Source organism: Mus pahari, chromosome 14, assembly GCF_900095145.1.
Source record: "Mus pahari chromosome 14, PAHARI_EIJ_v1.1, whole genome shotgun sequence".
Classification (NCBI taxonomy): Eukaryota; Metazoa; Chordata; class Mammalia; order Rodentia; family Muridae; genus Mus; species Mus pahari.
The window spans coordinates 4,949,992-4,968,513 of record NC_034603.1 but is presented as its reverse complement, the minus strand read 5'-3'; the positions used below and the strand labels follow the sequence as shown (position 1 = coordinate 4,968,513).

Here is an 18,522-nt window from a genome sequence, read left to right as displayed (position 1 = left end):
TTTGATAGAGGAGTGGCTTTTAACAAAGACGGATGATGTCACGGCCGCACAATTCGCACACGTAGAGCTTGCAGTTCCAGGCACTGCGCATGTCATGGGCTCAGTTCATTCTTAGAGCAGCATTTTGCTATGGGTGCTATTGTTGCACCTGCTACCAGGACAAGAAGACAGAGGCATGGACCTTTGATAGCTTACACAAAGTCCCAGCAAGCAAGTGGAGGGCAGAGCTCAGAGGCTCACCCAGGTAAGCGACCCCTGGAGTTCTCACACTAAACACTCCAGCAGGCGCTGAGCCCCTGTGCCTTCAGCTTACATCCTTCTACGTGGACTAATGATGGGCGTAAGAAACAAATGTCTCACTTAGGGAATGATAAGCTAAGAGCTTGGGAAGCGATGAAGTGCATATAAAGGGATACAGAAGTGAGGCGTGTGGGCCACCATATCTCGTCTCACCCTCTCACCGTGCCTTGTATGAAAACCCACAACTGGCAGATTTCCCCTTAAATGAAAACTGCACTCTAAACCTCGACAGGAGGACTCCAAGGAGCCAACGGAAATAAATGTCCTTCCTCTACTCTGAAAAGTGCCTTCTCTCCTAGTCATTTGATTGGCCAGACAGCAAGACCCGCCACAGACCTGAGCCATTTCTGTGTCCCTCGGCTGGCCAGGCAGTTCTGCACCAGATGACTAATGTCCAAATTAGTCATGAGCAATGACTTCACACGAGTAATCACCTTCCCCAAACTTTTCCTCGTGGGGGTGATAACTTGGACCCCAAATGAAGCCTATTCTTCTCACCTCACCACCAAGGAAGTTACAGCCATTGCTCTAGCTGACAGCAGTCGGTAGACACCAGTGTTCACGGTCGGACGTTTACGAGGTTGCTAGGGAACAAATGCTTTGGTTGCAAAGGTCTCTGGAAGCAGTGTCAGTTTGTCACATCCCTCCAAATCATTTATTTCAGCCCATAAGGACAATGGTGACCAGAGGAGTATGGGGCAGAGGAAAGCTGCACACAAATACTTATTTACTGAGATATGGGCCATTTCTTCTCCCCAAGAATAGCCCTCTCACTCCCCAGATGAAAAACTAGAGCCATGTACTGCTTCCCAGGGTCCTTCTGGTTTGCAAGTAGGTGGCCCTCAGTCATTACGTACCTTTTAAATTCTAATTATCTCCCAGGCACTGCCCTTAGCATGGGCTTGTGTCCTGCCTGTAACTTTATTCCTGAACTTCAGGGGCCACCACCCCTGAGAATAAAAGTAGACTAAACATCAAACAAAACCAAGTGTGGAGTCACAATTCAAACCTGGCTTTGTCTAAGGCAGAGCCATTGTGTTTAAGATTACTGGGTCTTTTGTTTGCGCTGATCATGTATCCAGCAGGGGAAATGGACAATTTTTAAGGAGGGAAATGTCCGTTAGGCAATTCCTGGGGCTTCTGGCTATGAACTTGTGAGAGGGGTTATGGTTGATTTCTGCAATTCATGAAACTCTTTTCATGGAGGGGGGAGTAGAGAGTGCTTAATCCTGCAGAGGTGGGTTGGGTTTTTCCGTTTGTTTTGTTTCGTTTTGTTTTGTATCTGCAGAAGCTCTGCACACAGGGTCTTCTCTGGGAGTCAGAGTGCAAGGGGCTGTTGTGTGCAGTGGCTTTGAGTTTGTGAGATTAGTCCATCTCTACTGGGGGTTCATCGATTTTCTTGTCAACAGGAAGAAACATTGGATTCCTCCGTGCCTTCCTGTGCATCTTCCCTGTCCAGCCCATGGGCAACTCCTGGCTTCGCTCCCTTAAAACATCCCTCCGGTGCCTGCTCCTCACTTTCTGGCCTCATCAAACTCTTCACCTCACACATGGCTGCCCGCAGTCTCTACTTTCTAACCAGTTTTCTTTCTCACTACTTTCCTTTCATTCCCTACAGACTCTCTCATATCCCCACCTCCAAAAACTAATTCCTCAAAACATTGCTTGATCACACCAGTCCCTGCTCAGAGAGTTTTCAGTGCCCCCCACCCCCACCCCCGCTCCCCTGCCGTAAGATAGCATTTGGTACTTAGAGCAAGTCTGTCTTGGGCAATGCTGGGTCCTCCCATCCCTCATCCAGGTAAATCTTAGTTGTCATACACTCACCCCAAGCAACTCAGAGCCTGGTGTCCACTGCTCCAGAGCTCAGCACTTAATCCTTACAATTAAAGCATTATTTTATTTCATAACTACAAGTGAAAGCTTGTGACCAATAGTAATAAAGATTAACACTGCGGAGTAGGAGTACGACTCAGAGGGAGAACACTTGTGTAGCATCCATATGACCCTGGGCTTAATCTGCAGCATTACAAAGCATACATGAAAATGAAGTCTGGTGTATTGGCAAGTGCCTATAAATCTAACTACTTAGGAGGCTGAGGCAGGAGGATCACAAGTTCAAAGATGACCTAAGAAACTTATCAAGAGTCTATCTCCAAATAAAAACAGAACAAGGATAGACTTATAGCTCAGTGGCAGAGCACTTGCCTGAACAAGGATGGATAGCAGAGCACTTGCCTGGCATCTGCAAGACCCTGGATCCAACCCCAATACTATGAAGTAAATTAAAAGGCGTGGTGAATTGTAGCTGATACTGTTGTCCCGATATAAGTAGCTTATTTCATTTTACACAGGCATAGAAAAAGTACTTCTCCATCAGCTGTTGGGCAGGAGGGCAGTGCCACCTGAGGGTACAGGTCCAAAACTGGCTTTACACATTGCCCTCTCTCTCTCTCTCTTGCTCCCCAGTATGACTTCATGGAACGCCTGGATGGAAAGGAGAAATGGAGTGTGGTTGAGTCGCCCAGGGAACGCCGGAGCATCCAGACTCTGGTGCAGAACGAGGCTGTGTTCGTGCAGTACTTGGATGTGGGCCTGTGGCACCTAGCCTTCTACAATGACGGCAAGGACAAGGAGATGGTCTCCTTCAACACTGTTGTCTTAGGTAGGTTTGGGGTCCCTGAGAGGTAGCTTTGTAAAGGGTGGGGTGGAAACTGTGGGGGCTCTCGGTGGAAGATTCAGCAAACCTGGCAACGCCTACTGTAGCTTACCTGGTCTCTGCCATTCCACCCACTTGGCTCTGTCTGGACTGGAATTCCACATAAACCTTCAAGAGTCACCACTGAGCCCGAGAATGCTCGCGGGTGTCTGAATCAGAGATCTGGGGCCAAGGACTGTTCGCCCAAACTGAGTGTAGTGGTTGCTTTTCTGTTGCTGTTACAAAGCATCATGACAAAGGCAACTTATAGGGAGAAGGGTTTTCTTGGGGCTTACGGTTCAACCGGGATGAGTCCTTCACCATGACAACAGGGAAGTGTGGCATCAGGCAAGCATGGCAACCGGAGCCGGAAGCCGAGCGCTGAGGACTCCAGTCTGTGATAGCAACAGGAAGCAGAAAGAGTGAACTCCAAAGGACACAAGGCTCTGAAACCCTCAAAGCCCATCCCGAGACCATACCTCCGAAGCCTCCCCCCATAGCCACCAACTAGGGACCAAGTATTCAGATGCCTGGATTATGGGAGCATCTCATTCAAATCACCACACTGAGCGCACTGCTGGGCTTTCCATCACATACAACAGACACAATCCCAGTATCACCTCCCAGGCTCCTATTGGGAATAAAGAAGGCTTTTTTTTTTATTTCTAAGTGTATAGCAGAGCCAAGAAACACTGGCCATTCATATCAGCTCCAACCTCTTAAAAATTGAGAATATGTCAAAATAAAAAAAGGTTTTTTCTCTTAACTTAAAAATACATCAGGGAGAAGACACCGATGGTTTTAAATGTCATATATTTATTCCCAAGTAGGCAAACCTCAAAATGCTCTAATTCAACACTTGTCATTTTGGATGCATTTTAGGCCTCCTTTTCATTAGATATAAAGACAAAAGCTAAGGTTTAATCCAAAATTGCCTCTGCAGCTCACGGATAAACCCCCAAAAGGGTGATTACTTGTAAAGAATCATGTTTTCTAGAAAGCCCTCAGAATTTTAATATTGCAAGAAGCCACAGTTACCATCTATGAGGTTCTGAGTCTTTATCTCCCATCGATGATAACTGATCTCCACTGAAGCTCTGGGAGCCAGCAGGTGGCTAAGCCATTCCACTGAGGAATGAGCTGAGCTGTGGGGAGCTAACTGAGGCCTCGGGGTCCTAAGATATGGGGATGGCCTTACTTTCCGGGCCTCACGCATCTCTCCACAGCATCACTTTACCCCAGCCACTTTTAGCTGTGGATTCAGGATTTACTGGAGAGGTCTGCAGTTAGTAAATTCATGGGGAAAAAAAAAGGGGGGGGGGACCCCAGAGAGCAGGGATGTGTTCCAGGCTCTCTTTCCTCACTGTAGCTGAGTGAGTTGCCTGGACCTCAACCTCCTACTGGGGTAAATGAGAGGATCACATTCCAAAGACTGATGTGAGGATCACCATGAATGAGCTGCATCGGACCTGCAGCCAGTAGTCCTGAATGGGAGAGCTTGGGACTTTACAAAAGCAGCTCTGTTTATGTACTTACTACATTGTAGAACTCCTCTCTGGGCCCCCCCCCCCTTGCAGGGCTTTTTACAAGGGATTTCTTGCTCTTGAAAGGTCCATGTGATCCAACCTGAAAAATCAGGCTACAATTCTTTGTCACTGACCACAACTTCAGAATTGTATTAAAAATAAAGAAAATTAAAAAAAAAAAAAAAGTCACAAAGTTTGGATGGTGACCATAGGGTTGTAAGGTTGATCCTTATTCCTTTGCTAAGGAAAAACGGGCCCTCCCGAGGCTAACCAAATGTTCAAGAGTAGGAATTGGCACACTGTAGCCCAGGGGTCGAATCTGGCCCACTGCCTGTTTTTATAAATAAAGTTTTATTGGCACAAGGCCACATTCATCTGTTTGCATGTTGTGTGTGGCAGCTTTCCCACTGTTACAGCAGAGCTGAGTGTTGCAACAGGGACCATATGGCCCACAGAGCCTAAATAGTTACTATCTGTCCCTTCACAGGGAAAGTTTGCCAACCTATGCTCCAAAGCCATGTCATAACTTCGTCTACTGAAAGTCATAGAGGAAGCTCCCAGCAGATGGGAAATCTCTAGGGTGACGTTAGGTCCCAGCCAGGAAGAGAAGCAGCGCAGCAGAGACTAACTCCCCAGTGGAAGGGACAAGAAACAGATCTGGGACTAGCGTGACTGGATGGGAACCGATTCACTTTTCACCCGCTGGTGTTTCAATTCCGATGGTACCTGACAGAGCAGGCAGTGCCCCGCAGCTGGCTTGGTTGGGAGGCTCAGAGAGATGGTCACTACCATAGTAACACAAAGTGCTGGAAGAAACAGTGGGCATGAGGGCATGCCCAGGAATTCAAAGAGCGTTTTTTGTTATTGTTGTTGAACAAGGAGGGGTGTTCTAGAAGCTCACCCAACACAAAGACAAGCCATAGTGGTAGGGAAAACCACAGTCTCTGTTCTGTGTCCTTTGGAGGTGGAGGATGCCAAGGCTAAAAGTATGGGAAAGAACCCATCCAAGGTCACATGACCAATGATGTGACATCAGAACATAGACTTCACACAAATGTGATCTTTTTGTTTTGTTTTGTTTTGTTTTGTTTTGTTGTTTTGAGGCAGGGTTTCTCTGTGTGGCCCTGGCTGTCCTGGAATTCACTTTGTAGACCAGCCTGGCCTCGAACTCAGAAATCCACCTGCCTCTGCCTCCCAAGTGATGGGATTAAAGGCGTGCGCCACCACTGCAGCTGTGATATCTTAATCGTGGATTTCTTTAGGCAGTAGCCAAATGTATCTCGTTCCCCTGAACCAGCAGCTTTCTGGGGGTCCTGGTTACCTTGTAATCGCATCTGCCCCCATTTCCTGTGGACAGGTGATGTGAAGACTGCCCCCACCCTCAGCCATTCCCCTCCCTGCCTGTCAAAGCTGGAAATAGCAATTCTCCCCAGAGGATCCCTCTTATCAACACTGTATAGCTCAGAGAAAGAGTCAACAGTGATCAGCCTAATAGTCGGCCAGACACCTTGATGGCGCAATGATAGCAATTGCCCTGAAATGTGGGAAAAGAACAGTGTTTTATTTGGTCCGGAAATCCTTTCCCACACACCTATCATCAGAGCACCCTCCACAGAGAGCAGCCAGGAGGACGAAAACACCCCCGCCATCGGAAATGGAGTTTTAGGTGGGTGTTGGGCGATCTCACTAAATATACCCATGACTCAGGACTCTGCTGTCACCTCTTGAGATGCAGCCTGCCTTGCAGGAATGAGCATCCCCCTGGCAACCACAGAGCGCTGTTCTATTAGCTCAGTGTGACCCTCCACTGAGTACCCCAGTTCCAGGAGCTGGGAAAAGGTCGGTGGTAGAGTACCTGCCTAGCTCATGCAAGGAAGGGCCTGGCTTCAAATCTCGCCGCTGCAAACAATAAAAACCCTCTTTGTATGCCATGGCATGCTCTCGTCTCTACTGTTTCTCCCGTAGGAAAGCTTAAACCAGGTTCATTCTAAGATACTAATCATGTGTAATTAGGAAGGGGACTAAAGGGGGCAGTCCTTTTATAATGTAGCATCTCTGTGTGGGGTTCCCCCCCTCAAAAACAGTAAGAAATGCTTTGTATATACAACTTCAGGAAAAGTAATGGAAATGTTCGGTAAGCCCTCATTGCAGTTTTTGCTCACTCAAGATTCTCTACCTTCTTAAGCATGTGTGCATGCACACATCATCACACTTCTGTGACTTCTCATCCAATGCCTACTGTGTGCCAGACACCGAAAACCTCCAGATCCATGAGCATCTGGCCTCATTCTGAAATCAGAAATGAGGTGCTTGAAAAAAAAAAAAAAAACTTAAAGATAGACCACCACAAGGCAACGAGCGAAATAACAGAATGAAAGAGACACAAAGCTCACACTGACAATTGGGAGGGAAGAAGCCACCTGGATACTGAATGACATCTAAGCTGAGACATGAGGATAAGTGTCTCCAGCTGGGGTCGTGAGACAAGCGGAGAGCAGGCAGAGACCTCTGTCCCCTTATACAGAACCATGGTGACAAGGAGCTTCCTAGCCCCTTGATGTTTTAGGCCTGAAGATATAAAGTTGAGAATTAGGAACACTGGCCCCAGAGTGATCCAGTTCTACCAAAACTCCCAGCCACCCGTGTTTGATCAGTGAGAAGTAGTCCCTACCTCATGGTGGGAACAACTTCTAAAACTACAAGCTAAGTGCTAGCATTCCCCTGTTTAGAATGTTCACATATTCCCAGTTGCCCCCAAATAAGAGCTGACTTCTCTGATGGACTGTGGGGTCCCAGATAATCTGCCCCTGCCTCCTCCTAGGTTTCTCCAAATTCACATCACTCCGCTTTTGGCTCGCCATCTCCAGTCATGCTTCAGTTCAGTTCATCTTCAGTCCCACCTCAGAGCCTTTGCATAAGCTGTTCCACCTACCCAGAATTCTCTTCCACCAGCTCCTCATCGGCCCATTACAGTTCATCCTTCTTTGGTACCATATGTAAGAGGGGGGCCCGCTTTACCCACCCCTTTTAAGGGGCTTCCTTCTGTTACCTGCTGAGTACCCTACTCTCTGCAAAGAACTTACTACAATTTTTACTTACTTGTTTGATGGGGAGGCAGGGTTTCTTATATTCTGTGACAGAGGGGAGTACTGTGAGGGCAGAGAGTAAGTATATTACCCTACAGGGGCCCTTCAGTTCCTTGCATGGAATAAGTGCTCAGTTAATACATGGCGCCCTACGTTGAGAGTGACAGGTCTGAGATCTTACCTTAAGTACAAGCTAACACATTAGTCTGTCACTGCTTCCTGGGTGTCCTCAAAAGACATCAGGCTGCAGGGTGGGTTTGTGAGATGTCTCAGCCAGTAAAAGCACTTGCCATGCAAGTGTGAGGACATGAGTTCAATTCTTAACATCCAGGTAAAACTCCAAGTATGACAGTGTGTGCACATACAGTCTAAGTGCTAAGGAAACAGTCATGAGGAATCCTGCAGCTTGCTGCCAGGCCATTCTAGCAAGATCAGCAAGCTCACCATTCAGTGAGAGAAAAATATAATATGAAAAGCAATAGAGAAAGACATCCAACACAGACCTGCAGCCACCACATGCATGTATGCACCACACCCACACATGTACACAGACTCCAGGATCACAGACAGTGGATTTCTATAGCAATGCAGATTTCAAGTCCAAGTGTTCATGGAAGAAGCCCTGTGCTTGCTGGGGCTGGGTCTCAGCATGGGCAGTAACCTTGCATATCCAGGGAAAGACAGTCACCTCTATTAATCCTGGTGGTCTGTTCTTTACTCTCAAGAAATATTTCCTTTGTCTGCCTCGGTCATATATAGCCTTGAAAAGATGTGCTGGAATATTATGGAATACCCCAACTGTATAGGCATATACAGTTCCCAAGGCATACAGGACCAGGAGCAAACCCAGACAGAACAGTCCTGCAACCCTACATGAGATTTCTGACTTTTGTATCTGCGGAAGCACACAATGTCCTTTAAATAAATGATGAGCTCATAACACACATAGGTACCTTTGCATGCATCCCAGGCCTTTAAAGAGCTCACCCAAAGGAACTGTAGCTGGACTGTGAACAGCCAGACATCAAGAAAACCAGCTCGATCATCTTTTGTGTAGCTTTGGGAAAGAAAAAGAAAGCAAATCCGCTTATTGAGTTTCCCTGGAGACCCAGAAACCAAGAACAGCTTGGTTCCAGAAGAACGGGGCTAAGAAGAGATGTGCCATAGAAAGATGGCCGTCCCATCATCAGCCACCAAACCTAGATACTAATGCACATGCCAGCAAGATTCTGCTGAAGGAACCCTGATATTGCGGCCTCTTGTGAGGCTATGCCAGTGCCTGGCAAACACAGAAGTGGATGCTCACAGTCAGCTATTGGATGGANCACAGGGCCCCCAATGGAGNAGCTAGAGAAAGTACNNAAGGNGNTGNAGGGGGNTGCAACCCTGTAGGTGNAACAACAATATGAACTAACCAGTACCCCCTGAGCTCATGTCTCTAGCTGCATATGTAGCAGAAGACGGCCTAATTGGCCATCATTGGGAAGAGAGGCCCCTTGGTCTTGTAAACTTTATATGACCCAGCACAAGGGAAGGCCTGGGCCAAGAGGTGGGAGTGGGTGGGTAGGGGAGCGGGGGGGGTTAGGATATGGGGTACTTTCAGGATAGCATTTGAAATGTAAATAAAGAAAATATCAAAGAAAAAAGAAAAAAGAAAGAAAGAAAGATGGCCACAGTGCACGATGTGAGTGCTCGATATAGGGAAGGGATGTGTGAGGAGCTCAGCTGCAGAACATGCTTCCTGACACCGCTCATGTGACTCCTAAATAATACCCATCACCAACTCACTGCCCTCCATTCCTGGGGTTGGATTGTGTCTTAAGTCAACCCTACCAGCTTGTACATTTTCCCTTTATCATCTTAGACATTTAGAATCTGTAAATGAGTTTTGTCTTATTTCGAAACAAAAATGAGTGTTTTGAAAGAACACACTCATTTCTCTGTGTGTCTGAATCAATATGAAAAGGTTCCCAAAATGATCCCTTGAGAGATGTAATGAGAGTGTGAGGAGAAGGTAGACCCCGAGAAAGATGCTTTTGTTCAAGGCAGAGCAAGCACAGACTTAGAGATGTTCATGGAAAATAAGGACCAAAAATTTAAGTTTAAAAGACCATTGTGGGGGAGGGCTGCAGAGAAGGCTCAGAGGCCAAGAACCCTGGCTATTCTTCTAAGGGCCCTGGGCTCCATGCCCAGTACCCACATGGGAACTCACAAACATCTACTACCCCAGTCCCTCAGGTAAATCAGTCCTGGGATTGACTCCCTCTGGCACACCCATGCTACACAGACACGCATGCAGACAAAACATCCATATGCTGAAAAGGTTGAAAAAAAAATAGACCGTGTAAAACTCAAAAACCTGCTTCTTGCAGACCCCTGAAACATGCATAGGTAAACACCAGACTTAAATGTAGCCACATATCACTCACAATAGGGATACACTCAGGAGGGGTTTCATTTCTCCCTGCCTTAAACATCCTGAAGCTCTCACACAAGCAGAGAAGTCTGAGGGACCACACGCCCACACTCCCATATATGTTCAGCACTGAGCAAACATTTCAGGCAGCGTATGGCTGTGTTTGGACTTTTCTTATATTTCAGTTCTTAAGGGCAGAGTGTCGTTTTACATTACAAGCCTGAGATAGGAACACCTGCCTGAGCCTCTCTCTATACCTTAGGCTTGACTCTTAGATCCTATATTTCACACCACAGCTTGAATCAGCGGAATGCCTTCAGGGTGAAGGAGTGGCAGATAGAGAAAGCCTAGTGCCCCCAAACCAATATCCAGATGTGGAAACTTCCAAATTATTTAAATCCAAACAGGCAGTTTCTTCTAAAAAACAAACAAACAAACAAACAAAAAACCAAATAAACCGAAGGGGAGCAAGGGGGAGCTTGAGAGATGGCTCGGGAGTTAAGAGCACTGGTTGCTCTTGCAGAAGACCTGTGCTTGGTTCCCAGCACCCACATGGCAGCTCACAGCTGCCTGTAACTCCAGTCCCAGAGAATCCAACACCTCTCCTGGCTTTCCTAGGTACCGCATGCATACAGTACACTGCCGTGTACGCAGGCGAAACACTCATGCACATAACATATAAATAAATCGTAATACAATAAAAAGAATTCAAACTCTGACTTAGCCTCCCTCCCAGCAGCCCAGGGTGGGTAGCGTGGGCAGAGTGGCGGTCCCTCCCACTCCGTACTCACCTTGCCCCTTGACCCTACCTTCCCTGTTCACTTACTTCTCTCATTCCTGGCCTCACCACCCCCTCTTGGGTCTATACAAATGGCAGGTGACTGATTACTAAATGAGTGCGTAAGAGCAGAGGAGAAGGTCATTGCTTGATCTCTCTCTTTCAGATTCAGTGCAGGACTGTCCACGGAACTGTCACGGGAACGGCGAATGCGTGTCTGGACTGTGTCACTGTTTCCCAGGATTCCTAGGTGCAGACTGTGCTAAAGGTACGTGTCACCACTTCCCTGCAGGCAGGGTAAGAGAAGGAGCACCCTGGTGGCCCTCCCAATAAATCTTCCTCACTGGGATGCTCTAAACCCACGCATGCGCAAAGGCTCCCCGTTTGGCACGGAGTGGGTTTTGATGTATAACCAGCGGCCGGCAGACCTATAGGAGTGAAGCAGTCAGGCTTGGCACTGAGGTGTGCTGAGAAGAAAGATTTGCTAAAAATGAGATGGTCGCATTTCCTGTAAAAGGAGAAGTGAATTACCATCACTCCTTTCTTATAATCATTAGCTTCTATGTAATGGAAGATTAAGCATCTCAGGGTTAGTAAATTTCATTCATTCTGGCCAGCTACACTCTTAATCTAGGAAGTGCTATTTATCTTCATGGAATTGGTTTTAAATTGTATTATTAATTTATCTAGGCTGCTTTGCAAAGAATAGCTGGGGCCTTGGGATTCTTGGGGGAAAGGTAATTTAAGAAAGAAAATGACTCTCTAAAGAACAGGGAATTTAGGGGCTGCATACCTGGCTTGTAAGAGACCTTCAGTGTGACCTTGATGTGGCTCTCAGCATCAAGTATAGTTGGGGCCACAAATACATGCGCAGATGTCCCAAAGTGCACAAGTGTTTTCACAAAGTGTCGCATTTACCTTTTCTGTTTCCTTTGTCTAAAATATAAAGCCCCGCCTACAAGATGGGTGCCCGCCCACCAACAGGAAGTGTGGGAAAAGTATCACAGGACGTGAAGGGCCATCTCTCAGCTTTGGTTTTTCATTCTCAACTCTCTGCTTACACATCACTGTCCCTTTGTGACCTTGTGCAAGTCGGTCAGAACCTCTGAACTCTGCTTTCCTTATTGAGAAAAGGAAGCATGGCATCTGATGTTCAATCTGAGTCCTAACGTGGTATTAAATGTTAAGTACTAACCCGGTAGTAAGTAGTACTAGAACCAAGGGGCCTCAGTAGAGCACACTGTAATGTTCAAACGGGACTGGGTTTTGTTGCCTTATTTATATTTTAGTTTATTCATATATTTAAATCATCTTTTCATCACCTTTATTTGTGTTTCCCCGAAAATTACCTGCCTTGACACTAACAGTAAAGTTGCCACATGCTAAGTAATGCTGCTCCTTTGTCCATCCCTCAAAACTCTTGCTCCAAAAAAAAAAAAAACATATCGGTACTCTCCATAGCTTAAAGATTTGAGATTTGATGAGTACTCAGTGCTAAGTGAATGAAGTTTTCATATCCTTGAAGCCCTGGCGTTGGTGGCTGTCTGTGTGACACTCATTTCTAAGACTCCACCTCTGTCCCGCAAGACACAGGTTCGGTTGACTTACAGATACGGAAAGATAAGAACCTTGAAGCCTGTGAGTAGTTTCCTTAGCTGTGTTTCAGCACAGCACATTCATGTTCCAAGACACAGGGACACAAGCCCAAGGAGAGCGACAGACCGTCAGCTCATTCCAGGGCTGGCTCTAAGGGGCCCGGTGGGGGATGGAGGTTGACCCTGCCTTGCTATGTCGAGTGCTTTTCCTAGTGAAGGCTTGAAGAAAGGCAGACCTCAATATCATCTGCATGGCTTTTCTTGTGTAATCTAATTTTCCTGGGAGTGAAGGCATTAATGAGAGGAAGGACTGAGTCGCCCTTTTATACGTGGCTGCAAATGGGCTGGGCACTCAGCCGCACGGGCTGTGAGCTGTAAATGTGTATTAACACTGACACACATCGATGTATTATTAATCCTAAAAACCATGTGTGCTCTGACTGCACATCCAGTTACTGGCCTCTCAGACCCAAGTACCCAGCCATTTAAGGACTCTCCACTCTGAATCCATTTGCAGACGCGTGTCCATTCTGCATTATGGATCTGTAATGGAGTGTGCATTTAGCTGTTTAAAAGGACTCCCGGTGTGTGCTTTGCATCCGCCACCTGTGCTGTGGCTGGGTACACCTCCCCCCCAACCCCAAGTGTGCATTAGCCATAGTATATAATTGATCCTTGTGAAACAATTATTGAGTGGCTGGTAAGAGGAGTTATTCCTTCCTACCCAATGTCCGTTCCTGAAATCGGCTTTTGAACTTGTATGCATATTTTAATTTAACTGTTTATGTATATGAGGGGTAAAATTGAGGCACTTAAAGAATGAAATTGCCCTGCACTGTATCGCTCATTTACTGTAGGCAGATTTGGTTTAAGAGCATGGGAAGCAAGTAGTTGCCTCTCTGCCTGAAGGTGCTCCTCCCTTTGTGTTTCTGAAGTAGCCACTGGTCAAGTTACTTTGTATTCTCCCTTCTGATTCTAAGCCCTTGTCTCCCAAACTTTGATCTTCAATGCTTTTTGCCATCAGTATTTTTAATAACTTATTTTTAAATCAATTCATTACACATATAGAGATATTTTTATTTTTTTAAAGAACAATGCCAAAAGCAAACATTGAGAAAAGACTAGCATTGGTTGACATGAATATGAAATGTGAATGCCCCTTCAAAAATAACCAGAGACTTGTGGGGTAGTAGTAGTGCACGCCTTTAATCCCAGCACTTTGGAAGGCAGAGGCAGGCAGATTCCTGAGTTCAAGGCCAGCCTGGTCTACAGATCAAGTTCGGGACAGCCAGAAGTACATAGTGAAACCTTGTCTCAAAAACAAGTATTCGTGTGTGTGTGTGTGTGTGTGTGTGTGTGTGTGTGTGTGTGATAGATAGATAGACAGATAGATAGATATAATATTGCATGTATTTTAAATAAAAAATATCTAAAGACTCATCTTTCCTACCACATTGAATATCTAAACCATTTTCTAATCACTTATGACTTATTAAGAATCCAGCAGTGTGGTCTGGGGCTTGTATCACAGAGCATTCATGAGATGCATGGTCAATCCCTAGTACTACAAAACATACCAAAACAGAAAACAAGAATCTGACAGTAGACCTGAATGTCCACGAAAGCCTAGATTCTTAGGGAAATCCAAGTTTAAGCACCTTGCCCCATAGGCTCTGGCTCCTGAGATTGACAAAACACCCCAAGTATGCCTGTGTGAAAATAGATTCATAAACAGGCTCCAGTTGCCAGGACAGCTTCCAGCAGGGGAGGACTGATCCCAGCACCCGGTGCCATCTGACGCTGAAGTCTGCGCTCCCACCACCCTCAAATACTAAGTGTGGAAGGAATACTGTACAAATATGCAAATTATTGAATGCATACTATCTCATTTGTCCACATATCAACAGTGTGACCTGAGTAACACTTTAACTAATGCCATGCCAAATTTGTTAATGTTTCACATTAAAGTCACCTCAGGAGCTGGTAAAGACGGCACAGTGGGTAAGAGGAGTTTGACGACGAAACTGACAGCCTGAGTTCAATCCAAGAGACCTACATGGTAAAATAAGAGGACTGAGTCATGAGACTTATCTCCAGATCTCTCTGCATGTATGTGCACACGCACACACGCGTAAATAAAATTTTAACTGTTTTATGTAACTTTGGATATGAAGACAAGCTACAAAATAGGAGGATGTCTATAGAGTCTCCCCAAGTCTCCTATAAGATCAACATTTTAAATTTAAACTTAAAAGCCATGCGGTAATTTTAACTAATGTATAGACTTTCCCCCCACTTTTGCCTTTCAGATCTGGCTCAGAATCGCATGCTTAGTTTCATTATCATGACTCCTGAGTCCAGAGGTTCTCTACCTGCAGGTCTCGCCCGTCGGGGGTCACAAGTCAGATACCTTGCGTAGCAGATATTTATATTATGATTCATAACAGTAGCAATATTACAGTTAGGAAGTAGCAATGAAATAATTTTATGGTTGGGGGTCACTACAACATGAGGAACTGTATTAAAGAGTCATAGCAGGGCTGGAGAGATGGCTCAGCAGTTAAGAGCACTAGCTGTTCTTCCAGAGGTCCTGAATTCCATTTCCAGCAACCAATCTATAATGGGAATTGATGCCCTCTTCTAGCAAGCAGGTGTACATGCAGATAGAACACTTAAACATTACATAAATAAATAAATAAATAAATCTTTTTTTTTTTTTGAAAAAAGCTAGCTGAAGGCATATTTAAAAAAAAAAAAAACAAAAACAGAAACAGAAAGTCCTAGCATTGGGAAGGTAGAGAAACACTGCCTTGGTCCCTCCATGATATCCCATAATAGTTCTTTACTCTTCTTGTATTTCATGGCCTTGACCCTTCTTGATGGCATTGCTTGCTTGGGCAATTTGTATATATCTCTCAATTTGGCCCTTCCTGGTATATTTTGTGATTAGATTGAAGTTATGCATTTTAGATACCATGTATGTCATATGTGTGTGTGTGACAGAAATCAGTGTGTCATACCGAAGATAAATGAAGCTCCTAATCAAATGTGAACAAATGTTATATGTGGTTGTATGAATGTGCACATGCCTTCTTTTCTCTGTGTGTTTCTCACCGGCGAAATGGGTTGAAGGCCCAGCTCCATTGATATTGAACAAGTCCCATTCACATACAACTGTGGAGCCCAAGAAGTGCTGGTGTTAGCAGGGAATTACTTGGCTGATAGAGGAAGGTCTTAGGACTAGCAAGGGCAGTTGGTCCTCCACCTCCTGCAGGGTCCATCTCCTGGCTGGGGCCCATGGTCACTTTCCTTCTTTCCTGATTAAAACACTGCAGCCACCCTAAGCACAAGGTCCCCACCCCCCATCAGGGATTCACACCTCCTTTGTTCTTGCTCTGACAGCTGTACTCTGGATGCCTTGAGTTCTGCCAGTCTGCTGGCAGCCAGCAAACTTGGGCCTTCCTGCCAGGGGAGAATTTGCCACGTTAGCAGGCACAATTCCCATCACATTCAAACGACCTGGTATGTGTCCAAGTGACAGAAACATACATTTACTCTCTTGACCTCACACTGTGCACTCCACACCCTCAGATATGCAGTGCAGGCAGCCCTTCCTTGTCATCTGATAAACCTGTCGGTCTGCATCAGACATCTGAAGCCATCCTTTCCCCAGTGTGGGGACCATTGGGACACATGTGCAGGACACTCATTCTGCACCCACTGTTGTCCTGGGGCTCCCAGGGGCACTGAGATCAAAATAGACCTGACCCTCACTAGGAAGGAACACTGACTGCTTCTGCCATGACTCCAAGTCAGCTGAGGGAACCTAACCATGCAAATGCCTATTACATGCTGCATGAAAGAGCAAGAAGCACAAAGTGTGCAAAGGTGGGTCCGACTTCCAGAAGCACATAGAAAACAAGTGGCTCCTTGTACTATATTGGGATGGGAACGTCAAGTGTCCAGATGTTACTACAGAGGAGGTCAGGAAGTCTATGAAGCATAGAAGGGGTATATTGTAAGCAGGGAGTCTCTCAGGATCCCGCAACACAGCCTTGGAAATCACACTAGACAGAAAGATGAATGTAAAAGATTGATCATGCCAGCTGGGCCTAGAGAGGGAGACACGCAGGCCACACCACACAGAGGCCACATGGAAAGTAGCCCTGGAAGCGAGATCAAACAGGTGGGAAAGTTGAACCCTGGTCAAATGTGTTTCCTGGGAATCAGGGCAGAATGCCATAGCAGAAGGTGTGGGGGACTTTCTCAGATGTTCGAATGTACCAGGCCCCACCATGAAGAGGACAGATCAGGGCCAGTGTGGTCACACTGCTCAATCTGGTAGCCTGGGCCAGGTGCTCACAGCCTGTTTGTAGGAATGCTGTACCTTTAAGAAGAGTTCCTAAAGTTGGTTTTTTTTTTCCTTGTTGTTTTGTGAGACAGTCTCATATAGCCCAGGCTGACCCTGAACTCCCTTTATAGCCAAGGCTAGCCTTGACTTCCTAATCCTCCTGCCTCTACCTCCTAGTAGGATTATAAGCTAAGATTATAGGCATGCATCACCATATCTGGTTTAAAAAAAATATTTTTTGAATAGACAGATTAGCGAGGATTTATGAAAGTAGACCGTTAATAAAATGAGTAAAAGAAAATCTCAAAGAAACTCCAACGAGGAGACCACCATGAAGGATAATGTTCACTGTGAATCTGCTCAGATTCTGGGTTTCAGGGAGGCATCATTTATTCCCCAGAGGCTCGTCCCTTTTTCCATCACAGTTGATTCTCTGGACCAGCTGTAATCCCACTTCTCACCCTCCAGCTTCCTCCGTCCCCTGGCTCCCCTGTTGCTTTAAAGCCCCTGTTGGCTGTGGGCTAGAGGCTCTGAGTTAGTCTTCCTTCTCCTCTTACTGACTTTGATCTCAAGGCCTTGTGTTGACTTCCCTTTCCCTAGGCTTGTGCGCAGCATCTCCTTGCTTTTCAGAAGCGAGCTGAGGCTGCTAAGCCCTTGGTTTACACGCAGGCTCCTCTAATGGCTTATCCGGGACGAACTGGAGGCTCTAAGCCACAGTAGAACCGTAATGACCCTGAGCCGTACCTCTTAGGTAACATGACTTTAATGGCTATTAGAAACGACAGCTCCTGCTGCCAAACAGCTGTCATTGGAGCCCCAGAAATGCCACAGTATGGGAACATAAAGTTTCTTTTTCTCTAGGGGTGAGGCTCAGCTCCTAGCCAGCTCTGAGAACCTTGAAAAGAGGGGGCAAGGATCTTGCCATTTCTCTCCTAACAGGCAACATTCTAGTCTAAATTAAACTCTCACCACGATCATCGTCACCATCATCGTCACCACCACCATCATCACCACCATCATCATCACCATCACCATCATCACCACCATCATCATCATCATCACCATCATCACCACCATCATCACCATCATCACCACCATCATCATCATCACCATCATCATCATCACCATCAGCGTCACCATCACCATCATCATCATCTCCATCATCATCACTGACATTTATTGACTCCTTACTGTGTACAGACCACTGCTCTGGAAAGCACATAACTGTCACACTGAATCACCAGCAGCCCTGTTGTATACATGATGATCACCTTAGGGATGAAGAAAATGAGGGACCCACAAGGTTAAATAACTTGTCATTACCCAGCTAGGAAGTGTTACTCCTGAGATCTGAACCAACAGCTGAGCATAAAGTAGAGCGGCCATGAGACTGGCCACAAAGGAGATGAAGAATAGCAGAGACATGGATTCTTCAGAGTGTGTGTGATCAGTATGCCTAAGAGGGCTGATTTTAAATCTGATGGGAGGTAAAGAGAGTAGCGGAGTCTTTAAGGGTTTACTAAAAAGAAATGGCAGAGCCAGACTTTGAAACAAAGGCCATTTGACTCCAACCCTGGTCCCCTAGCGGAAGCCCCTGAGTGGCCATGTAGGTTTCTTTACCATCTTCCTACCCCATGCCAGCTCCTCCAGTCTATGTCTCTCCCCTGTGCTCAGGTCCCCTCCCCTGTGTACTGACTACCCTGTGCTCAGGTCCCTCCCCTGTGTACTGACTACCCTGTGCTCAGGTCCCCTCCCCTGTGTACCCTGTGCTC

General features: G+C 46.2%; 1 protein-coding gene across 7 annotated transcripts in view; it reads left to right on the top strand.

The window, feature by feature from the left end:
* Window positions 1-18,522, top strand: part of Tenm2 (teneurin transmembrane protein 2) — a 1,236,531-nt gene that overhangs the window by 1,061,339 nt on the left and 156,670 nt on the right. For all 7 annotated transcript variants that reach the window (XM_029545825.1, XM_029545821.1, XM_029545820.1 and 4 more), the window contains 2 exons: window positions 2,770-2,965; window positions 10,971-11,072. In XM_029545825.1, coding sequence (XP_029401685.1) covers window positions 2,770-2,965; window positions 10,971-11,072 — 298 coding nt within the window. The remainder of the gene's footprint in view (window positions 1-2,769; window positions 2,966-10,970; window positions 11,073-18,522) is intronic.